Source organism: Lipophrys pholis, assembly GCF_963383615.2.
Source record: "Lipophrys pholis genome assembly, chromosome: 4".
NCBI lineage: Eukaryota > Metazoa > Chordata > Actinopteri > Blenniiformes > Blenniidae > Lipophrys > Lipophrys pholis.
The window spans coordinates 28,811,598-28,832,669 of record NC_137637.1 but is presented as its reverse complement, the minus strand read 5'-3'; the positions used below and the strand labels follow the sequence as shown (position 1 = coordinate 28,832,669).

Genomic DNA, 21,072 nt, shown 5'->3' with positions numbered 1-21,072 from the left:
AGGAATTAGATATTACTCATGCATTTACTAATAAGTTCAGAATTTGACATAAACTTCCATATATTTTGATAACGTGAATTTCTTTTTTATATGTTTGTGTGTTATTGTGTTGCACACAGATTTGTTTTAGGAATATTTAACCCTCCATAGAGCAGTCAGTTAATCCTACAAAAAAAAAAAAGAGTTTCACTAGTAGAAGTTGTTAGGGTTATCTCACTGCCATTAATAGAAATGAGCATTTGATTGTCATTCTTTGAGTTTTAATGGTTGTCAAGGTTACAGTAAAACATATTTCGGTTTTTTAGGGAAGAAAGTGACATTTTTGGTTTATTGCATTAAATGGTGAAATCGATAAAAACTAAATATTAAGGATAAACTTTGAAATAAACTTGTTAAGAAGAAAATTGAAACTTAAAGAATAGATTTGTAAGTATTCCTATATGATCCAAAGCTTAACTCAACCATGGTCTGGAAACAGTTGTGACTTTATTCTTGATATTTTTACTTTATTTTCACACTTTCATTTTATGCAAATATAATATTAAGCTTGTAATCATCTGTTGATGCAGTTCTGGTTTACTTTGTTTTTTGATGCCAATAATTGAAAAATCTTTCGTATTTATCATATGAATTCCTACAATTACTTTGTGATTTTTGGTTCAGCTCAAAGTATCCCAGACACTGGGTACCATGAAGCTTTACACACTCACAATTGGCAGCAGACCAATGACTGGTAATCCCGCTTCTCTTTTAAGATCAATAAAAGGATAAAATGTCCTGTGCCATCTGTATTGTCAGTCTATTTTCAGTACTGTTTATAAAGCTATCGACACAGAGTCGTAACACATTTGCTGTCTTGTGCCGCTCTGCTGGCATGCTGCTCACGCCTCCTGGTCGGTGTGGACAAATTATTCATCTGGCTTTCTTTTGACAAGGAGTCCCCCTCTGCTTACAGAGCAAGCGGAGTGTGAGCGGCATGCAAACTGTTCACAGTTTTACAGGAGTCGTATTATTTCTGTACAGACACTCGGTGACAGTCAGTCAGACAGAGAAAGTTTGTTTACCTTTTAGTGTGTGGGGGGGGGGGGGATTAACCGGCCATATTGTCCCGACAGCTGCTGCTGCTTGTTTCTTCTTTTTATTTAAATAACGGATGTACATTTCAACTCTTGATATAGACTTTTGGTTTGAGGCAGCTGTCATTTATCCAGTAGGAATGTGCTCTTGTGCTTTTTAGTAAGATTACATGACAATAGGTTTTTACACTTTGCGGTTTTAATGGCTTTTTCTTGGTTGCTGCTGCAACGGATCAAGGCTTGCATCACCGATCGGCTCGCTTAAAGGGGTGAAACGAGCCGTGCTAAAACACAGTGTGTTGGCTTTGGTCTGGAACAGTCTTGTTGCTTTGTTTAACTAGAAGCCTTGAAAGGCAGACTGCCACGCAAGAGTGTTTTAAAACCACTGATTGTGCTGGTTTTCTTTCTGGGTTTTTTTTTTTTTTTTCTTATTTTGAGTAAATGGTTCTTAGTGTGCCAGCAGTACAAGCTGATTATGTCAAATTAAGTGCAGTTTGTTTGCAGGATAAGCGCCCTCAGATGTGTTTCTTCATTCTGATAAGATGGCACCGAATAATTCATTTCTCCGTGTGTGTGTTTTTGTCTGCCGTTATGTGCATGTGTGTTTGTGACGTGGGGTGGGGGTTGGGGGGGGGGGGGGGGGGGGGGGCAGATTATCTGAGCCTGTCAGTGCACAACTGTGTCTTCCTTTGTTTCAGTAATGGATTCACTTAAAATAAAAGGGAGGATGGAAGCTGAAAATCTGGCAGCATGCGATCTGGAAAGAAAGAAAAGGAGGAAGAAAAAAATGAACATGGGTTGCCATAGCAGCAGTCCAATAGGGACAGGTGTGCACGTGAGATGCTGGGGAGTTGATGCACTGTGGAGCGGGAGGAGAGGAGGCTAGAGGACCCAGATAAGCAGCAAAGCTTGGACTCGACTTGACTGTGGCTGGATCATTATGCACTGTCGATCGACGCTACAATTGCAAAACATCCCACAGTAAGAGTAAATTGATCCAACTGTTTGATCTGGTTTGGTTAACAGAAGAGACAAACCACTGTGATTTTCTGCTGCCGGTTAGTGTTGCGTGGAAATTTTACGCCTCTTCTATGACCTTGGCTCAACAGAAAGCAGTAAATTTAACGACTGACCTGTGGGTAATTAGTCAGCGATTGTATTGCTGTTAAAAAGCAAAAGTGCAACTAATCGCATCACAAAAGTAGCTAATTGCTTATTACTCCCCAGGAGAACATTTAGTTGACTAATTTAGTAACGGGCTTCATCGCAATGCTTTTCATTTGCTCACTGTCTAGTTCCGTGACTCTTATCTTTAGTGTGTTTATATCAGCATATTAGCTCAACAGGCTGTTATAGTCACATACTCACTTTATTAGTAAATACCTGTCCGTACCTCCATCCATCGTCTGTCCCACGTTTTCCAAAGGCGCAGGGTACATCGCAGACACCGCGAGACACGTACGTGAAGTTTAGAGTTACCAAGTAACTTCAAGTACATGTATTTGGACTGGAAATCAAAGCTCCTTGGGGGGGGGGAAAAACACATGCATACACAGAGAGAACACACTAACTCAACAGAGAAAGATCACCAAGCCTTGCATGAACTGGTGACCTTCTCACTGTGAGGCGAGAGGGCCAACCACTACACCACAGTGCAGCCCTTACAAGTCATTATTATCCATTATAGCAGTATATGGTTGTTCAGCATGCACTAAAGAGTCCATTCTTTTGTTGTTAAGGTTTTTGCACAGCATTGTTTTGACAAATAGTGTACTTCATTAAGCTCCCCAGTGCAGCATTACCTTTTGTCTGTGCTAAAAAGGTTGAATTTGTGTTTTTTTCACCAATAATTGAAAGACTTTATAAAGCCTCTAAACAGATTATATATAGATAGTTTGGAAGCGCCGTTTCCACAAGTAATGAAGACATTAATTATAAGAAAATTGTTGCAGTTGTAACAAGTAATCAAGCACTACTTTAGTCGAGAGAGAGAGAGCGCATCCTGGCCCGAGTTGAGAAGGAAATAGAGGAGGTCTGAATAATTGCGTCTGCTATTTTTGGTCATCGGCTTTTATCTGATCGAGCCGTGTTTCATTTAAAGTGAGTGCCGCAGTCACTTTCACTTGAAGAACTGGGCAGGAAATAAACGTTATCCCGTCTGGCTGGGAGCGGGAAGTGTCTGTCATTGCCTCCTCTGCAAGAAAGTGCCAGCACCTTACAATAAAACCGCAGCAGGGAATCCCCAAAAGCCCCATGCTCACAGATTAAAACAGCAGATCTGTGCATGATGTCTGTGTCTTGGCATGGCTGCGTAGCCATTGGCAACACTCAACTGCCAACTTCACATGAATGTAAATCCGAGAACACTTGGAAAGACCAACACTTCTATACACAGTTACCCTCTTTATAAGGACAATGAAAAGCTATGCGTCTATTAGAAGTGGATTTTTGTTTGTTTATTTAAAATGACTAGATGTTAATATTCTCACGTTTGTAAAACAGTAAGGTTTGTAGGCTAATGAATCACATTTTTATTAATTCCTTAAGATTTAAGGACTAAATTGAACTTGTTTGTTCAGTATTGAAGATTAGTTTTACAAAACGGTCGCACTGTGCTAATAAACCATATAATTCACATGTGGCGTGTGAAGTTCTGGCGGACGAAACAAGTTCGACGCATGCCGGCTGTTGCCAGTATTAACGTACGTGCCAACCTGACCTGATGTATAAATAAATCCTGTGGGATCGTATAGAAGTGAGGAAAGACGTAAGGCAGAGTATTAACTGACTGTATTTTAAGACACTCGGACAGAACAGCAGCCAGTGGGAATGTGGAAACTCGGGGATTTTCCAGAGTCAGCTGCTACAATCGCCGACAAGGAATGTATACTGTCCTCAATCTCCGGCTGTTTCACCACAGTGTGAAGGCCACAAGCATTTATATCTTAAAGGAAGTGATGGTTCGTGTGGATCTAACGCTGTGTGATTTGCACGTGTGTGTATTTATGCGTGGGTGTCTGGGGAGTGAATCCCCTCAAACCCAGATCCCAAGACCTTTAGAGGGATAGCATTGGCGTGAATTTGTTTTTACTTCATTGCCTTCCAAGCATTCTCTCTGTTCCCCATTAGGAGCTTGAGAAAGTTTTCAGGATTTGTGGGGATGGATAGTCGTATCCGGTGTGCGCTGATTCAGAAATCTCCTGATTCACCGAGTCTTGATCCATGCTGGCCCCTTGAGAGAGCTTTCTCTCTCTAACTTATTTTATGATCGGATTTACGACATTATACTCAATAAAATCTATCAAGAATTACTTGAAGAGCCTGTAAATATTATTTGTCTTTGAGTTTGGTGACTGCAGTGAGGCCATAATGCCTTCTGGGTCTGTTCTTTTCAGGGTTTAATGTGGTTAAATGCCACTGAGGCAAATGTCTCCTGATTTTGCGACTTTGGTGAGGGACAGATACTCAATTCTTACTTTGCCATCGCTCCGTGCCTCTCACTGGACCTTCTTTGATTCACTGAGTGCATAGCCACTTCTTGGTTTAGCTGACATGAAATGCCATCTTTCTGCTGTAGGTGTTTCTCAAAATCCTACAGAACTTTGTTCTGTCAGATGTGACAAAGCTTGAAATTGTGTAATTATTGAGATTCAGGTTTGGGCATTTTGGCGTCTCTCTCCCATCACTCCGGTCCAGACTGAAATGCCACCACTCACTTGATAAATCGTGTGACATTTTAACAAATTTTCATGGTACACAGATGATAAAACCTACTGACTTTTATACAATTTTGTGACATTTGTGATTGTAAGTCCAAAACCTCGGTGGATATTTAATGGAATGCCTTATAATTCAGTTCACATTTGGCTGGTATTTTAGCTTAAATGCCTGCAAAACTGGTGACGCTTCCAACACCTTCGCTGTAAATTGGTCTTTTTTCTTTTTTGGGATGGGCTCCAGCACCCAGAGACAATGAAAGTACTATAGATGGATGAAACTACTCCGCAGACTACAGGTATCACCAGGCGATACCATAGATTGTAATGACTGGCTGTTAGAATTCTTTAATTTTGTGTAGTTGGCAATGTTTTTTGCACTGAGTGGTTGTTCTAATCTCATATATGTAGTACTGAAACAAAATTTTTGAATTAAGCTTAAGATGTTTTAATTTAAAGACACACTGCCTCTTGTTATTGTGTTTTTGCCACATACAGTGACCGGCGTTAATATCGAGTGTCGTCCTGTCCAACACATTCAGCCATTAATGGCTGATTTCAATCCTTTCTTTGAGCGTTGCAAATATTAGCAGAAGGTCGTTCCTTTGCGCCACAGCTCACCAGCTTTCCTGTCTGTGGGTTCCACTGTGTCTCACCATGTGAGAAAGAAAGCAGCAGATCCCGTAGCATTAAAAGGGGCTAATGACATGCAAGCTCTGCTGGATAGAAACGTCTATATTTTCCACAGCAGGGCACAGGCTGCGGTTAGTGCTTCACAGGGAAACTTTGCAACCAGATGGAGCCTATCCCACACAAAACATCATGAAAAGAACCGTGTCGGGAGGAGGGTGGGGGGTGGGGGGGATTCGAGACAAACACTGATGGACGTGGCGCTTTTCCACGCTTGAATTTAGTGCGCGTTTATTACCGGCACCCGGCGCACCTCTACGCTCACACGGGTCAAACGTCACGCCGTTGGCTGTACTTTAGTGCGGAGGAAAGTTACTTCTTGATTGAGTTTCAGTAGTAAGATTGAGTTTTTTTAAAATTGTTTCCTGGAGGAGTTGTTAGGAGCCGCGGAGGCGAGAGAGGGGCCGGGACCAACTGACTCGACATTAATTCTGCTAGGTGTCATGGACAGTTGGCTCTGCATGTTTCTTCCTTGGGCCTGTCTAATATTAGAGTACCCTCCGGCGACTTCCGCTGAACACTCTCCCACTCACACGTGCTCCCACAATATAAGATTGATGTGCTGTGTCTCGGGCTTCGGGGCAAGTTATGAGCTCAGGATGTCTTTTTACCCACAACAGTGCTGACAGGTGGTGACAGGGCATTTTGAAACGATTTGTGAGTAATGGTCAGGCCAGAACTGCAGCGGCGGGCCTCTCCGTGCACCTCTCAGCAACCTCTTAATACGACATACTGTCAAGAAGAGGTGCACAGGGAAGGCTACGAAACGGGAAGGCTACGAAACATGCACTTTAATGTTAGATAGAAACATTGTTTTGCTATTTATCAGCCTGAAGCACATATGAACTACTTAATATTACTTTTGTTTAGTAAACTGTTGTTGCGCATGAGATGTCGGCTGCCTAATCTTTGGAAGCTCTACGTTTACAACCAATGATTTTTGTTCCTACTATTTTATCAGACAATAATAGTCCCATTAGTTATTAAACCTTTGAAGAATGTTTGGAGAAAAAATAGGTTTTAACGGGGCTTGTTGAGTTACGTTTGAAATGTCTTTGAATTTGAATTTAATATTGTGTGAATGACGTGTAGGAGGCAATATGTTCATAACTGAAAAGGACTCATTTCTATTTATAATGATTTTTGCCTCAATAATTATTTTTTTGTTATTGAAAGCAACTCCCACACTTTCCCTACAATTTCTCCAGCAATGAAATTAGATTAGATAATCGTTTTTTTTTTTAAGCAGTTCAAGAGCCTCCAATCTTTTTAACCCAAAAAGCAAATGATTGATTCCGATTTTTTTCTAGTTTGTCTCGCACATACACAAACCTCTGTGGGCCCAGTCCTACTTATTCCAGTCTCTTGGATGTTTGAAAAAGATATTACTTGTGATTCCAGTGAAGGGTGTCCCAGCAGGTGAATCTCACACACAATAAAACACCATTTGGTTGAATTCACGCCTCAGATAAGTGTCTCTGTTGTTGTCGTTGCAGCCTACACCCAGATCCAGCCTCATTCGCTGGTTCATCAGCACAAGCAGCCGCAGTTTGTGGTCCAGCAGAGCCAAGGTTCACAAAGGACGACGGGCCAGCTGCTGCAGACGGCCTCCATTCAGCCGTCGCAGCACCCGGTCCCGGTGCTGCCCAAACCTGCTCCTCACCAGCCCTCCACCCCCAGCCAGCAGGCCACCATCTTCCACTCCACCATCAGCCCTCATGCCATCCACTCCTCCCTCAACCACGCCAAAGCTCAGCCCGTGCAGCTCACTGCCATCAACCTACAGATTCAGCCGACGGTACGTACAGATGATCCAGAACCAAAACACACCACGGCTTTTATGCGTTGGGTTGCACATTGTTTTGTTTCTTGGCTCATCCCTGCTATCTAAGTATGAAATACTGTGTTAAAAGCTCAGAAATAGCTTAGGATCAAAATAGTAATGACACACCTCTAGATAAAAGCAAACATATTTGTTTCTATGTTCTATGAATCACTTGGAAGCTTTAAATCCAGCAAAATGTGTTTTAATAACAGGAAATAAAGCATACCATCTCCCCACTGTCTTTTTAGGTGGATGTTCTTCATTGTAGGTGTTTCAGAACTGTGAAATATCTGTGAATAATCTTTTTATGCCCCATTTGTGTCAAACGTAACATGCACTCATCCCTGACTTTATTTTTAATTTTCAAAGATGAAACCATCCAAATAAGACCGAGCCTACCAGCAACACCCACACTCTGTCTGTCTCCTCCAAGATATACATGTGAAAAAATATAAAAAAACACAGGGATCCTTTGACTGTTGAATTCTTGGTGTAATATTTTCCTACTGCTGCGATATTTTCCTGAGCCTGATGGTTTTTGGTCTTTGAGACGCTGCCGTGAACAGCGTCCGATGTGTGCCGTCATCCGTGACTCAGAGATTCATTCCCATGCGTTCGTCCTGTGCTTTGTTTCTCATTCACATCCCAGGCGTCTCGCTTGGTTCAGGACTGTAAAGACAAGCCAACCTCACTGGTGGTCAGAGAAACATGTCAGACCTCTTCCACAACACAACAACAACAACAACAACAACAACAACAGCCACCACAACCACAACCCGCTCGCTCCCCATCACAACCCTCCAAGCCTGTAGAGCAGCCCAAGGTCGGCCCTGCCACACCAGCTGTTCAGCCACAAGGTGAGGACTCAGCAGTTCCTTTTGAAGCTACTAAACTACTCATCCACTTGTACTTATCCTCGATAAGGTACATTGTACTCTTGCACAAGAACACTGGTAAGCAGTAGTCACACCGCTGAAGTACAACGATGCAATCAAAAAAAGACTTGCACCCATGAGTTAAAAACAAACTATCCCGATTTAATTTTTATCACCGTCTCCTTCTGGGTAGTTGCCCCGTGCTGCGACACGCTGCCCGCAGCGCTCCGCCCACGCTTAGGATGCTCCCTGAAAGTACCTGTCAAGCACAATCTGTGATGTGTGCTGGATCTTTTCCGCAGTGTCAAAACAGTGTCCCTTCAGGTTGGACTTCATTTTAGGGAAGACGGAAAAGTCAGAAGGTGCCAAATCTGGCAAATACAGGTGGGGGTGGTGTGGTGGGGTGGGGTGGGTGGGGAGGGGACTGCATTGGTATTGGCCAAACACTCATTCTTTTTCATGGCACAACAGGCAGACATGTCCATGATGAAATACTCAGTTGTACAAAATGTGGGACACGTTCCAAATGAAGGATACAAAGTCCTTCATGATGGGTCGACTGATCTCGTAAGAAGTAAAATGCTGTTCCATGCAGCTGGATAAACTTTTCTTAGATTTGGCTCGTGTCAGATAAGCCGTTTTGGAAACTTCTAATGAAAACATGTCAGTTGTTTTTATTTGTTTATTATAAAGCTGACGTGCCTTTTATCGTACTGGGATTATGAAGATTCAGGAACAAACTTAGTACTTTGGCAGTGAGGTATTTCTGCGCTGACGACTTGACCATTTCCAGAGTGCAACTTCTTCTCAAACATTCTATCTGACTTGCAGTTCAGAAAGTTCATCATGAATCCAGCTTTTTTCACTGTTTTCTCATGAATACAAATTTAACAGACGATAAATCTTGTGTGGTTTGTCATAATCTGTGGCAGTAGTAAGCAGCTGATATCACCGTCACATTTGGTCTCCACCCATTTGATGTATTCAAATGGGAAATGGTTATAATGCAACCGTTTCACCGACTCCAGGCTGGTTGACATAAATGATAAAAAAGGAGAAATGTGAGATTTAGTTCATTGCTCTTCTATTGCATAGGTTATATCACATTGCGTTAAAATTCCGTTTTTAAACCGGTAAATCCATGTGTGGGGCCAAAATATCAGAAACACGATATGCGGCAATACATTCAAACACCGACTTCTTAATTTCGGTATTTCCCATGTTGCATCAAATCACGTTCAATTTTTACATGTGTACTGAATTCAGTGTATCTTCAACGATGCATTATCTGGATAGTAAAATCAACCAGATGTGAAACTGTTGGATTGCAAGTAGCAGACTTCTCATTGGTTTGGTAAAGCGACGCAGCTCATGATGGTAAGAATGTAAGTGGGATTAGTTTGTAAAGCAGATGGCGAAGTGGCCGTGTCTTCTTTGGAACAAGCAGTCAGTGTGTGGCCACAAAACTTTCCTGCTCTGCACTTCCCACCCAACTCTCTGCCTACTTTGTGGCCTATTAATGTCTCATTTTACAAGGAAAAAAGAAAGAAATAACCTTAACGCTATTTCCACCCAGTTAAGAAAATGTGTGTAAAAAGAAAGGCTCCGGAGTGTAACTGCTGCTGAATAATTCTCTTTCACAGTCTTCAAGCACGAAATCACCTTTTATCTTAATCACCTGGATGGCAAAATGTGCACATTGTGCAGAAGATGTGGCAATAAACTGACAACGTGACATCTCGGGGATTTTCTTTAGACTCGGAGCTAAGAGGGTTTGAGCTGTATTATACATGCACAACTTAAGAGTTTACTCTGATTTAATTCTCATTTTCTCAGCAGCCTCTCAATGCGCTCAAGATAGGAACGGTCAATGCAATGTTGAGAAATACACCTTCCTTTAAACAATAGTTATATCAGGCAAGCATCGGACAATGCCAATCCCAATCAAGGTAGGCCCATGTGTGGGCGGAGCCAGTCCAGCTCACACAGACACAGCAGATTCTGAATGCAGCTCATGTGACCCAATATTCAAATGGCAGGAACTCAAAGGAAAGGTGGATTTGGGGCAGTAAACTTTGAATAAGTTTTTGGGTCAACGAGAATAGGTCTTTAAATAGAATATGAACGGGTACAAGTAACTGGTGAGACGTGATCACGGGTGAGGCAGATGGAGATGGCAATCCTCCCTTCTGAATATAGCCATTTCCAAAACAAAACAAAAAAAACTACGTCAGGTGCAGGAGTTCAAATGTCCCAGCGACTTTACACACAGTTGATTAAAAGAGGGATCATGAGATTGACTGCAGATTCAAGTCAAGAAACCTTGAAGAGCCCATTGATGCAGTTCCTACATCTGACTAAGATGTCCCCTGGTTTCTTCCCACTGCTGGTCTTCCTGTCTTGTACAAGTAATAAGAGGTCAGGTGGTCGCCCCAGGTCCCACTTGAGGGATTATCTGTTGGTTTTGGAGAGCCTTGGGGTCCCCTGGAAGAGTTACAGGAGGTTACATGGAAAGAGATGGTTCTCCATGCTGTCAGCATGAATTTATGGACTGAGTAGAAAGGATAAATAGATGTATCAAAGTATGGCATATGTTTCATGGACTTTTCTTTCAGATCCACTCAAATTAAGATTCATGAAAAATGGTAGATACACAACAAACTAAACACTGGGCTTTATGTGTGACAAAATTCATTCTTCAGCGAAACCTTCAGGAGTGAATGTCTACTGGCATTAAAGTAACCACATTCTCAGCAGAATTCCTACCTGAACAATAGTTTCCAAGGTTTACAGATGACTCCTTGCTGTCTGTGGTATTCACTCATACATTCACGAGCTTGGATAGCAGGGGAACGTCACCCAGTGTTCACTGACAAACTCTCAGATATGATCAAACTGCCAACCTTGGGACTGGACATGGACGTTTGATCCAAGTGTCTTTGTATGATTGTTGCAATGCGGCAATTTATTAAATCACAGGCTCTCCCAAAAAACAAATCAGAAATGCTCTTGAGGTTTCTATTCATCTGCTGGTTCAGTGTTTCGTCTGCCTGCTAAAGATCAGATCTGCTCGGGGTGTTTTGCTGTGGGAGGAAACCGGGAGGCGGGCCTTGCGTTAAAAAAAAAGAAAAAGAAAAAAAAAAAGCGTTTCATTGACGGGCGTGAAGCGGCGCTGCAGCTTTCAAACTGCTTTCAGTCAGACGCAGAGGCAGCGGCTCTGTGTGAGAAGTGCGCGTGTGTGTGTGTGCGCGTGCGTGTTGGATCGTTAACACAACAAACGAGCCGAGGCGCACATGTTTTGTTTCTGAGCGGAAGTTGCGCGGTAAGAAAACTCCACTTTTAAAGAGGACAAAGCGCGTGGCGGCGGCGGCGGCGTGTTTACTTTCGCTACTGTGCGGTTCGAACCAAACAAAACATAAACAAAAAGAAAGCCGGGGCGTCATTGTGGCACGAGAGGCTGGGATCGTTGCTGGTCGACTCTGTGTTAGTAGGTCGCTTTTTGTTCCCTGCACAGCCCAGGCTCCGAGGATTAGCCGCTAGCAGGTGGACACAAGCGATCCCAGTTTGCAAGTACGAGACTTTTTATGCGACGATTATGAGCTCGATGTTGCACAATAACAGCGCGTATAAGTGCGCATAAAGCCACAGAGCCTATGGAGCCTCGGAGCGATAATCTGCGATCATATTTGATTAAACCACCGGCTGCTGTTTTTAATTGTGCTTTGCTTTCCCATTCTAGCCTCCATAAGTGTGGTTGATGTCTTTTTTTATTTTCTAATTTTAAATGTCTAGTTTTGCCCACCTCACTGTGCAGTTTACTGTTGGATGAGCTACAGATATTAACATCTTTGGAAGCTGAAACCAGAGCATGTGTTGCTTGCAGAGCTGCTGTTTTCTTGCACATCTATTGCCACTGATCTAGACATATGCTCATTTTTTCTAGATTTGCATGTTTATAAAATTTTTCTTGCTGGACAACAGTCAAAGGAAAGCTGAGGAAAGCACTGAATATTTTATTTTGGAGGGAAAAAACACGAGACATCATTTGTCTTTAATGTTCCTCCAGTCTGATGGGAGAGTCCATGGTCATGTTATTGACTGTATATGGTGTGTCGTGTTTCCGTCAGGAGGGAACTCGAAGAGGCCGAGCACGGCAGCGGCCACCCCACCTCTCGCCATGACCTCAGGAAATGAGAACGAGGTGCCCGCCGTGCCGGGCAGCACGCCACAGAACGGTGAAAACAAACCGCCCCAGGCCATCGTCAAGCCGCAGGTCCTCACGCACGTCATCGAAGGCTTTGTCATCCAGGAGGGAGCGGAGCCCTTCCCCGTGTGTGTAAGTGTCCGATCACAGCTTTACTGGCACAGAAACTGGATAAACAACCCCGAGCCACCACGCTCTCCAGTGTGCGCGCCTGCAGGGAGCTGTCAGCACCAACACAAAACCCTCTGCTACTACTAGTAGTGACAGCCCACAGCTTCTGTTTTGATTCAGTCATTAATTATAGGGAGATGAGGCCCTGTAGCAGCGAACCAGCACAGATGAATTAAAGGTATGCATGTATTGAGTATATAAATCTCCCAAGGCATAAACGTTCTCCCTAAATCTGTGTCATCAACTTGAGGATTGATGCGTCATCTCCTTCTGTCTCTACAGTAGATCTGGATGCCTGCGAGGGATATTAATATTTTCCCATCTGTTTTTACTATGATCATTAATCATAAAAACATTGTTTTATCACTGAACATCACAATGAAATGAGTGTGTTTTATTCCTTTGACTTTGGGCTCTCTGCCTCCTGCTGGACGTATAGTGTCAGTACTCGCTGTATGTACATGCTCGAAGTGTGTGTGTGGGCGAGTGTGATCCTCATACACTCCCCACAAAGTTAGATAATATTTGGCATTTGTGTGAAAGTTTTGGACAACTTAAAAAAAAATCATGTTAGTGATATTAAATGATTAAAGAAACGCCTGTAAGTTGAACCATATAGTGATTTCCCAATCCCAAACAATCTTTTGAAACAAAAGCCACCAACAGTGGAGGGTATGCCGTAACAAAACTTGAAGGGTGGCCCTCGGGTTATTGAGGTTCTGGGTACAGAGTTGTGAGCTTCTGCACGGTGACGTTAGAAAACCTCTGGGATCAGCTGGAGAAAGTGCAGGCCGCTCCGTTTGAGATACCCCAGTCTCCAGCAGCCGTTCTCCAATGATGCCGCCTCGATTAGCCAGAGCGTGACGATAAAATGATGCCCTCGTTGCTCATACAGGGGCACAATGACTGGATTAATGATGTTATTCAGTTAGCATGGGCTTGTCGCTGTACCGTTCACAAAGTGTAGGTCTGTATTCTCAGAGTCTCCCCAACATCGGTTCTGCTCAGCGTGAATCGACTTTCTCTGGAAAGACGATAAACTTCAGTATTGTTGTGTCGACAACCAATTTCTGTTAAAACAGCTGAATGCGAAAACAATATATATTTTGTTTGAGACCCAGTTTGAATACCTAAGAATGAAATCTGATCAGTGTCCATTAGCCAGTACATGTGTCCTGTTCACACTCTGATTATGCTGTAGATTAAAAATCCATGTCTGTTTAGGTATGATAAGCTTTTGTATTATTGTTAGTCAACTTATTTCAATTCAAGGGGTATTTTCTTTTCTTCCTCTACACGTCCTGGAGAAAACCGTCCGGAATCCCCAAAATCTGTTAGAAGTAATACGGTAATACTTGTTGGTTCAGGCTGTCAGGAGTTGTGCTGTAAATGGTCAGAATGTCGCTTTCTCTCTCGGTAATCTCGTTTTTCTCATCCCTCATGTACACATGCTTTATAATGCTCGTACTACATTTGAGCGTATTTTCTATCTTGCATCAGGTGGAGCGTCTGCCGATTCTCATCGACAGCCCAAAGAAGCTGGATCATCAGCTCTCTTCAGATCCGGACAAAACTCCCGTCAGCAATGCAGCGAACAGCGACTCTGAGGCCGACGACATTCACCAACCAGGTGAGACGAAGCACGCTGCAGCATAATAGGTCAAGGAAGTTTGTGTAATTTCCCAAAGTAGTCCGATTAAATGCCGATTGATGTTACGCCATCGGGTTGAAATGGCGATGGGATCATACGGGGCTGGCGTCGTCCATTTCGGATATTGGCGTTCAGAAACCAGCTCAACATTGCGAGGATTCAGTGTTCATGTGGACGAGACAGTCTGATCTTAGAATCATAAAGAATTCAATCAGATTGACAAAAACAAGCTCTCAGAAAAGATTATTAATGTCATATACTAATGCTAAGTTCCTTCACTCCGGACCAGTCCTGTTAAACCTCATGTGAAGCTGTGCATGATAAGTTTTAATATCTGGATCGATCAAGGTTTTGCTTCGTGTGTTTCTGTATGTTCCATTTAAAGATGCATGAAGTTTCTGGGCAAAGATATAAATTGTGATAAATAATTTCAAGCCGAGGCTCGTCTGTTGCTGATCTCTGACGCTTAAGACTTCGATCGTGATGTATTTGGTGTCTATTCGTCTAAATAAAACCCATTTGAATAAAGCTGAAAACGACCTTATCTCAGAATAAACGCTGGTATTGAGGAAATGTCTTTCTGCGGTTTCCTCTCGCAGAGAAAGAACCGATGCTGACGTGCGAATACTGCGGCGGGGTCAACGTGGCCTCTACGTTCAAGGGCTCTAAAAGGTTCTGCTCAGTGGCTTGTGCAAAGAGGTAAGTCACCGTTTTTTTGGTTTTTTTCTTCTGTTCATGAAAACAGTCAGCAGCTTCACCAGTCATGTCATTTTGAGAAAGCAAAGGTTAACAGGGAGACTTGTGGATCTCTCCAAACAGGTACAACGTGGGCTGTACGAAGCGGATCGGACTTTTCCGTCCAGAGAGGACCAAACCGACCAGTCGCTGGCGTCGGAGATCTCAGGGTCGCCCCAGTATAGAGGCCAAAAAACGGGTATGGAATCGCACGTCCATCTTTCCAGTGAAACCAGATACTGCTTCCGCTGCACATTTCATACCCTGCGCCGTTCACGCCTCGTGGTTTTTAATGAAGTCGGTCATAATTTCAGGCCGGCTGCCCGTCTCCCTCTGTCTTTAAAGGCTCATTAAGCACTCTATGATCTCGGTTCACCTTTACTGGTGACCAGCAGGAATGAGAAAGCATTGGAAATGATTTTCTGTCTGCTGCACAATTTATATAGACATCAACAGCATTGAGACCCCCCACCTCCCCCTTTTGTATGACAGGAAGTTTAAATTTACCCTGAATTAAAAATGTAGATTTTTTTGGGTGGAGGGGTATGAGAATGATTAGTTTGGCGTAAACATGAGTTAAGTAATGTTTCATGGTTGGGTCTTGAACCTCCAGTGGGGGCGTGCTTTTGCCTCATGGTTTGACCCGTAAGTGAGTTTTCTAATTCAGCGGGTTCAGCGCCTGACAAGGTTATCCTGAAGCTTTGGTATTGATCCATTTGAAGCTATTGCACAAGATAAATCTCACTTATTGCCCTCTTCATCCTCGCCGTGACTAATCTAATGTCCCAGCACTGTTTTTCTTTTTTGATGAGCCATCGTTTTCTCAAACACCCGAGTCGCATGACGTCACGCCCGACCTGTGTTGCTTTGCAGAAGCTGTCCCCCTCACCGCAGCAGACCCAGGGTGGGTTTGTTTCATCCCCGCACCCCTCGCAGCCCAGCCAGGAGGAGTCCAGCCCGTGTTCGGACATGTCCAGCTACGAGGAGCCCCCGTCGCCCCTGTCGGCGGCCAGCTCAGGACCCTCCGCCCCGAACCCCGCCCCCGTCCGTGTCCCCGTCCACCGGCAGCCCAGCAGGGCGTCGGACCAGGAAGGCTGCGCGGAGAGAGATCCGCAGTCGCTCTGCCAGCGCTTCGTACCCAACGACCCCACCAAGTGGAACGTGGAGGAAGTTTACGAGTTCATCCAGTCGCTGCCAGGTCAGACGCACATGAAGCCTTCCGTCAACACGTGTCCCGTTCACCGTTTATTCCAGCTTCATTCTAATGGCGTCCTGCACGTTGTTCTTCCTCTCACAGGCTGTCAGGAGATCGCAGACGAGTTTCGCTCTCAGGAAATCGACGGACAGGCCCTGCTCCTGTTAAAGGAGGACCACCTGATGAGCACCATGAACATTAAGCTGGGACCTGCACTCAAGATCTTTGCACGCATCAACATGCTCAAAGATTCATAGCAGGAAAGTGTGTATGTTTGTGTGTTTGTGTGTTTGTGTGTTTGTTTGTGTGTGTGTGTGTGTGTGTGTGTATGGACAGACTGGAGCACTTACAGCACAGAGGACTGACTGCACTATGACCTGGCCTTCTCTGCACTTCTGGACTGCTTACATTCAGCCCTTAAATCGATCAGGCTCCCCATCATCAAGTCGATCATCTAATGACCAGTTACGTTTACTCCCAGGATTATCGTCTTTCATTTCCTCTTGATAAATGAAGGTCTTTGATAACGCGAGCCTGCAGAGTAGTGGTACCACCCTAGTTTACACCAGGTACGGCTGCACTGCAGCTCTTCCTCGTCACGACTTCAGCTCACACCGGCAGCAGTTGTTTACCAGTTGACTTTTCTTTGTTTTGTAGCGACCGAGCCCAGAAGGGAAGCCCTCCAAACGAGAGCTTGCCCGGAGGCAAGGATCCTACTGTACTATTGTAGTGTTTCTCCTTCTCTGTTTGCTTCTTCTCCTGACGCCACACTGAACCCAGATTTGATCTCCTAAACACACTCCAAAGCTCACCAAATTTGCCATGCTCATCAGGACCGGCGGAAACCTTCAGAAAATGTCAAAAATAACTCCTAAACGGCCAAAATGTGCTCTCTAGCGCCACCTAGAATCAATAAAATGACCACCACGGCCTGTAGAGAGATCAAACCAAAACTCAACTGTTCGTCTCATCAAGACCTAAAAATCCCACGCTGACACCCCTGACCTAAATCCAACAGGAAGTCCGCAATTTGCTTCTGTGGCCACGCCATAAACTTTAATATTCCCTTGCAGCTGAATTTTTTTTATAACTTTTGTGCCTCCAGCCTTTTGCCATAACTTAGAATGTATCACTGAATTAATGAAATGAAATACAATTTGCTGTCCAAACAAGATTTATCGAGTAAATGACCAGATTCACTTTCGCTTTTTGTGTGGGAACTCACCGCCTGGAACCTCCTCAGTGCAGCTTGATGTGGCTCCTGTCAAAAATAGACTTGCTGTGTCATGACTGCGGCGGGGGAGCGCCTCTCTTTGCTTATGGACCAGGGCTGAGACGCACACAGCCGTGTCTGCCGTGAACCCGAGCGTCGTCTAGAAAGGATACCCACGCTGCGCCTGCTGTCAATTAGGGAAAATCTCTGTTTACATGTGCCTGAAAATACTGAACAGATCATGGTTTAAGAAAAGTGAAAACAAGTAAAAGCTTCTGCGAGTTCAATTCTAAAAAAAAAAAAAACTAGCAAACGTCACAACTTGATTTTTTATACTTTATTGAGCAAAAATCATGTATACGGTGTTAAAACTTAAATATTGTCTATTTTCATGGATTAAATTAGCTGTTTTTTTAATTTGATGGCAGCAAAATATCTCAAAGGTGGAGCAACTGCCATGTTTTCTACAACATTCTGTAGATGTCTGGAAGGTAAAAAGATCCAAACTATTCGTAGTTAACCAGAGCGACTCAAAGTGCTGCCTTGGCAGGAGGTGGTTAACAGTGGGAACCTGTCGGCTGTAGGATTTGAACCTGCAACCACCCGGTCACAAAAAGACGCACGCATTCGGATATTTTGAAATCGGATTCAGGCCTCATTCGTATGTGTAAATAAATCGGATGTGTACGACCGCAGCGTAACCAGGCTGATCGGCTTTTCTTAACATGGCGTCTCTAACGTCACCAAATCTGCGACCATAGATAGCGAACACGCGTTAAAATAAATGAGGAGCATGGAGGCCATCTGGCACTGTGGTCAGCTGAGGAGGTCACATGACTTGTGAAGAGGTGAAACAGTCGCATGTAGAAAAGAAAAAATATCCGAATTGGTACCACATAGGAACGAGGTCTGGGTCCGGTGTGAAGAGAAAAAAAAATTGGAGCTTTCACACGGCCACGAAACAGGTTGGATACGAGTCACTTGTGCGCAAAAAAAATCAGAATTGGGTCACATTTCATTGCCGTGTGAACGAGACGTAAGTGGTGGAGGTTGTTTCCATCTGAAGTCGGTGTCGTGGTTTTATTAGGCAGTCTGGACTTGGACAGATGACAGAGATGAGCTGCAGGGAGGAAGACAGGTTGTGGTTTGTGATCAGATCTCGCCTCTCTTGAACTCCTCATCCTCCAATATATAAATCTGAATGTTATGTTAAGAGGTCACCCGACATTCTTCTCCTCCTCTTCAAGGACCCGTTTTATCTGGAGAGCAAAGGTCCCAGACAGCAGCGCCGCTTCCCTCGTCTCTTCGTAGATTATCAGCAGCATCTGTTCAGATCCAATCACATCAGAGCTTATTAATAGCAGTTATATATGCAAAGGCTCTTATCAAATGTCGTCATCCAGATGACACGTCTCGATGCCGATTCTTATTCCGGTACGGCTAAATGGAATCCAGGGAGTCTGCTCAAGGAGAAAATAAATAGAATCTCAGTTTGAAAACTGCAGGAAATAGAGTTGAGGAACCGAGCGGCAGCAGAGTGCTCTACCTGTTCAGATGTGCCGGGGTCGGTGCAGAATCGAGGCGTTGAAACAACACGATAGAAGTCTGAATTTATTATCATCATTAGGCATGTTTTTTTGTTCTGTTTTGTTCGTGTGTGTGTGTGTGTGTGTGTGTGTGTGTGTGTGTGTGTGTGTGTGTGTGTGTGTGTGTGTGTGTGTGTGTGTGTGTGTGTGTGTGTGTGTGTGTGTGTGTGTGTGTGTGTGTGTGTGTGTGTGTGTGTGTGTGTGTGTGTGTGTGTGTGTGTGTGTGTGTGGGGCTGGGAACAGAAGATTGCATTCATTAATTTGCTCATTTTTATTCAGCAGATGCTCCTTTGCCTTTTCTCACAATAAGGCTCGCACAGGCCTGGAATACAAAGCTTCAATGCAGAAAAACCGTTTAAGCAGCTTCTTCTGTGACATTGATTTTTTTTTTCTTTTCACTCCAGTTTTCTGCTGCAGATTTAAACTGCTTACAAAGGATTTTTAGGTGGGGCTTTTTTTATTTATTTTTTTTCTTACAATGATTTACTCAAATATGACATTGATTTCTTTCCTCTGTTTCATAAGAGGACACCAAGTCGGGGGGGGGTCGTCGGGCGTTTGCTTTCACACAGCCGTGCTCTTGGCACTTATTTTATTTTTATTTTTCGATCCAACGTTAACGTCGTACTTCTACAAATGTGAGAAATCCGGTCTGGCAACACAAAGATTTGTGTGTACATAGCAGCTCGAGTGAGAGGAGAGTGAGAAACTGTCATTTTATTAAGTTATCGTTTTTTATTTTGAAACAAAAGTTTAAATGGTGTTCGATATTTTTGAAATATGCAAATGTATAAACTATTACTAGCCCAGGAGTTACTTTCAATGTCTTTTTTTTTTTTTTTTTCTAATGGAAAGATGACCATATCTATTTGTGTTTGATGTGTGTGTACTTTTTGGTTTTTTTTAGATAACACTTTGTCAAATGCTTGTATTTATCTGAACAGTTTGTTACACATTTTTGTAGTTATAAAAACTTTGCAATACAGTTTTGGCTCGAGATGTTTCTGTGTCTGGTCGTGAAATTGAGGCGCAGTCGTACTGCAGCTGTAAACAACTCCCATTTTAAGTGTATTTTTTCTAGCGGTCTGTTCTTGGTGTGGCTTGTATCCATCCGTCCTGGACACCTCCTTTATCCAGCGGGAGGATGAAGGCCTAACCCAGATGACGTCGGTCTGGACGCGTCACAAATCCATCACTCACGCAGCGAGACACACAATCTCTTAAAATCATATTCGCACCTCGAAGCGACTGAGGCTGAAGGTCGGACTGCAGGTATTGGAGGCTCCAAAATCCAATTCTTTGGCCTGGATGTGAATCAGATCTGATATTTGTTGATAATCTTCTTGGTCGGGCTGCTCCCCTCAGGGGTCGCCACGGCGGATAATCTCCCCCCCGATTACCTGCATCCTTTACTGTCGCAGTGGGGCCACGTCTTCCTTCACTACAGCCACAAATCTGTTCTGAAACGTCTTCCTCTTCACCTTTTTACCTTGCAGCGGCATCAACCTTTTGTCCGAAACATCCCTTCTCTCTCCTGAGCCTCAACACAGCGTAAATGACATGGAAGTTTGACTTGTTTTTTGTTTGTTTTTTTATGTGCATCTCTAATGCTTTTAAGTATTTTCTGTTTGATCATTCTTTTTTTTTTACAATTAATCTGACTTTTTCAATCACTGGTTGACATCCTGCACTTTGCCTTCTCTTTCAGTTTATTTTTTTTCCCCAAAAATTCTGCACAAAATCTCATGTTAGTGACGTGTCTCATCTTGACACTAAAGGCCTTCAGTGTGACTGTAGCCCTGATAAGCATTGTGAGAGGAAGCCAGGGTTACCTGGCGGGTCCTCTGCCATATGATTAATGGAGGCTGCTGCCATTAAAAGGTGCATACAAACAATTGAGAGTATTTCGAGGTTCAGTGTTTTGGCCACGAACAATTATTTCCTTCTGGCTGAGCCGTCTAGCTCTTCACTGAACATATCTTTAAAAAAAAATAATCATCCAATTTAAGAATTAGTGTTACACATTATGCATAGAGACTGGTTTGAAAATTTCAGCATAAATCGGAACACTTTTTTGTGAAATTTAAGGGGAAAAAATACATTTAATTGGAATAACGTATTGTTGAGATGATGGG

At 43.5% G+C, this 21,072-nt stretch overlaps 1 protein-coding gene across 1 annotated transcript in view; it reads left to right on the top strand.

The window, feature by feature from the left end:
- phc2b (polyhomeotic homolog 2b) overlaps window positions 1-19,921 on the top strand; it is a 36,357-nt gene extending 16,436 nt beyond the window's left edge. The window contains exons 8-16 of the mRNA XM_080461017.1: window positions 6,979-7,280; window positions 7,957-8,164; window positions 12,310-12,518; window positions 14,058-14,187; window positions 14,808-14,907; window positions 15,028-15,142; window positions 15,817-16,141; window positions 16,241-16,402; window positions 19,220-19,921. Of these exons, the coding sequence (XP_080317143.1) occupies window positions 6,979-7,280; window positions 7,957-8,164; window positions 12,310-12,518; window positions 14,058-14,187; window positions 14,808-14,907; window positions 15,028-15,142; window positions 15,817-16,141; window positions 16,241-16,395 (1,544 nt within the window). The 3' untranslated portion in view covers window positions 16,396-16,402; window positions 19,220-19,921. The remainder of the gene's footprint in view (window positions 1-6,978; window positions 7,281-7,956; window positions 8,165-12,309; window positions 12,519-14,057; window positions 14,188-14,807; window positions 14,908-15,027; window positions 15,143-15,816; window positions 16,142-16,240; window positions 16,403-19,219) is intronic.
- The last annotated feature ends 1,151 nt before the right edge of the window (window positions 19,922-21,072 follow it).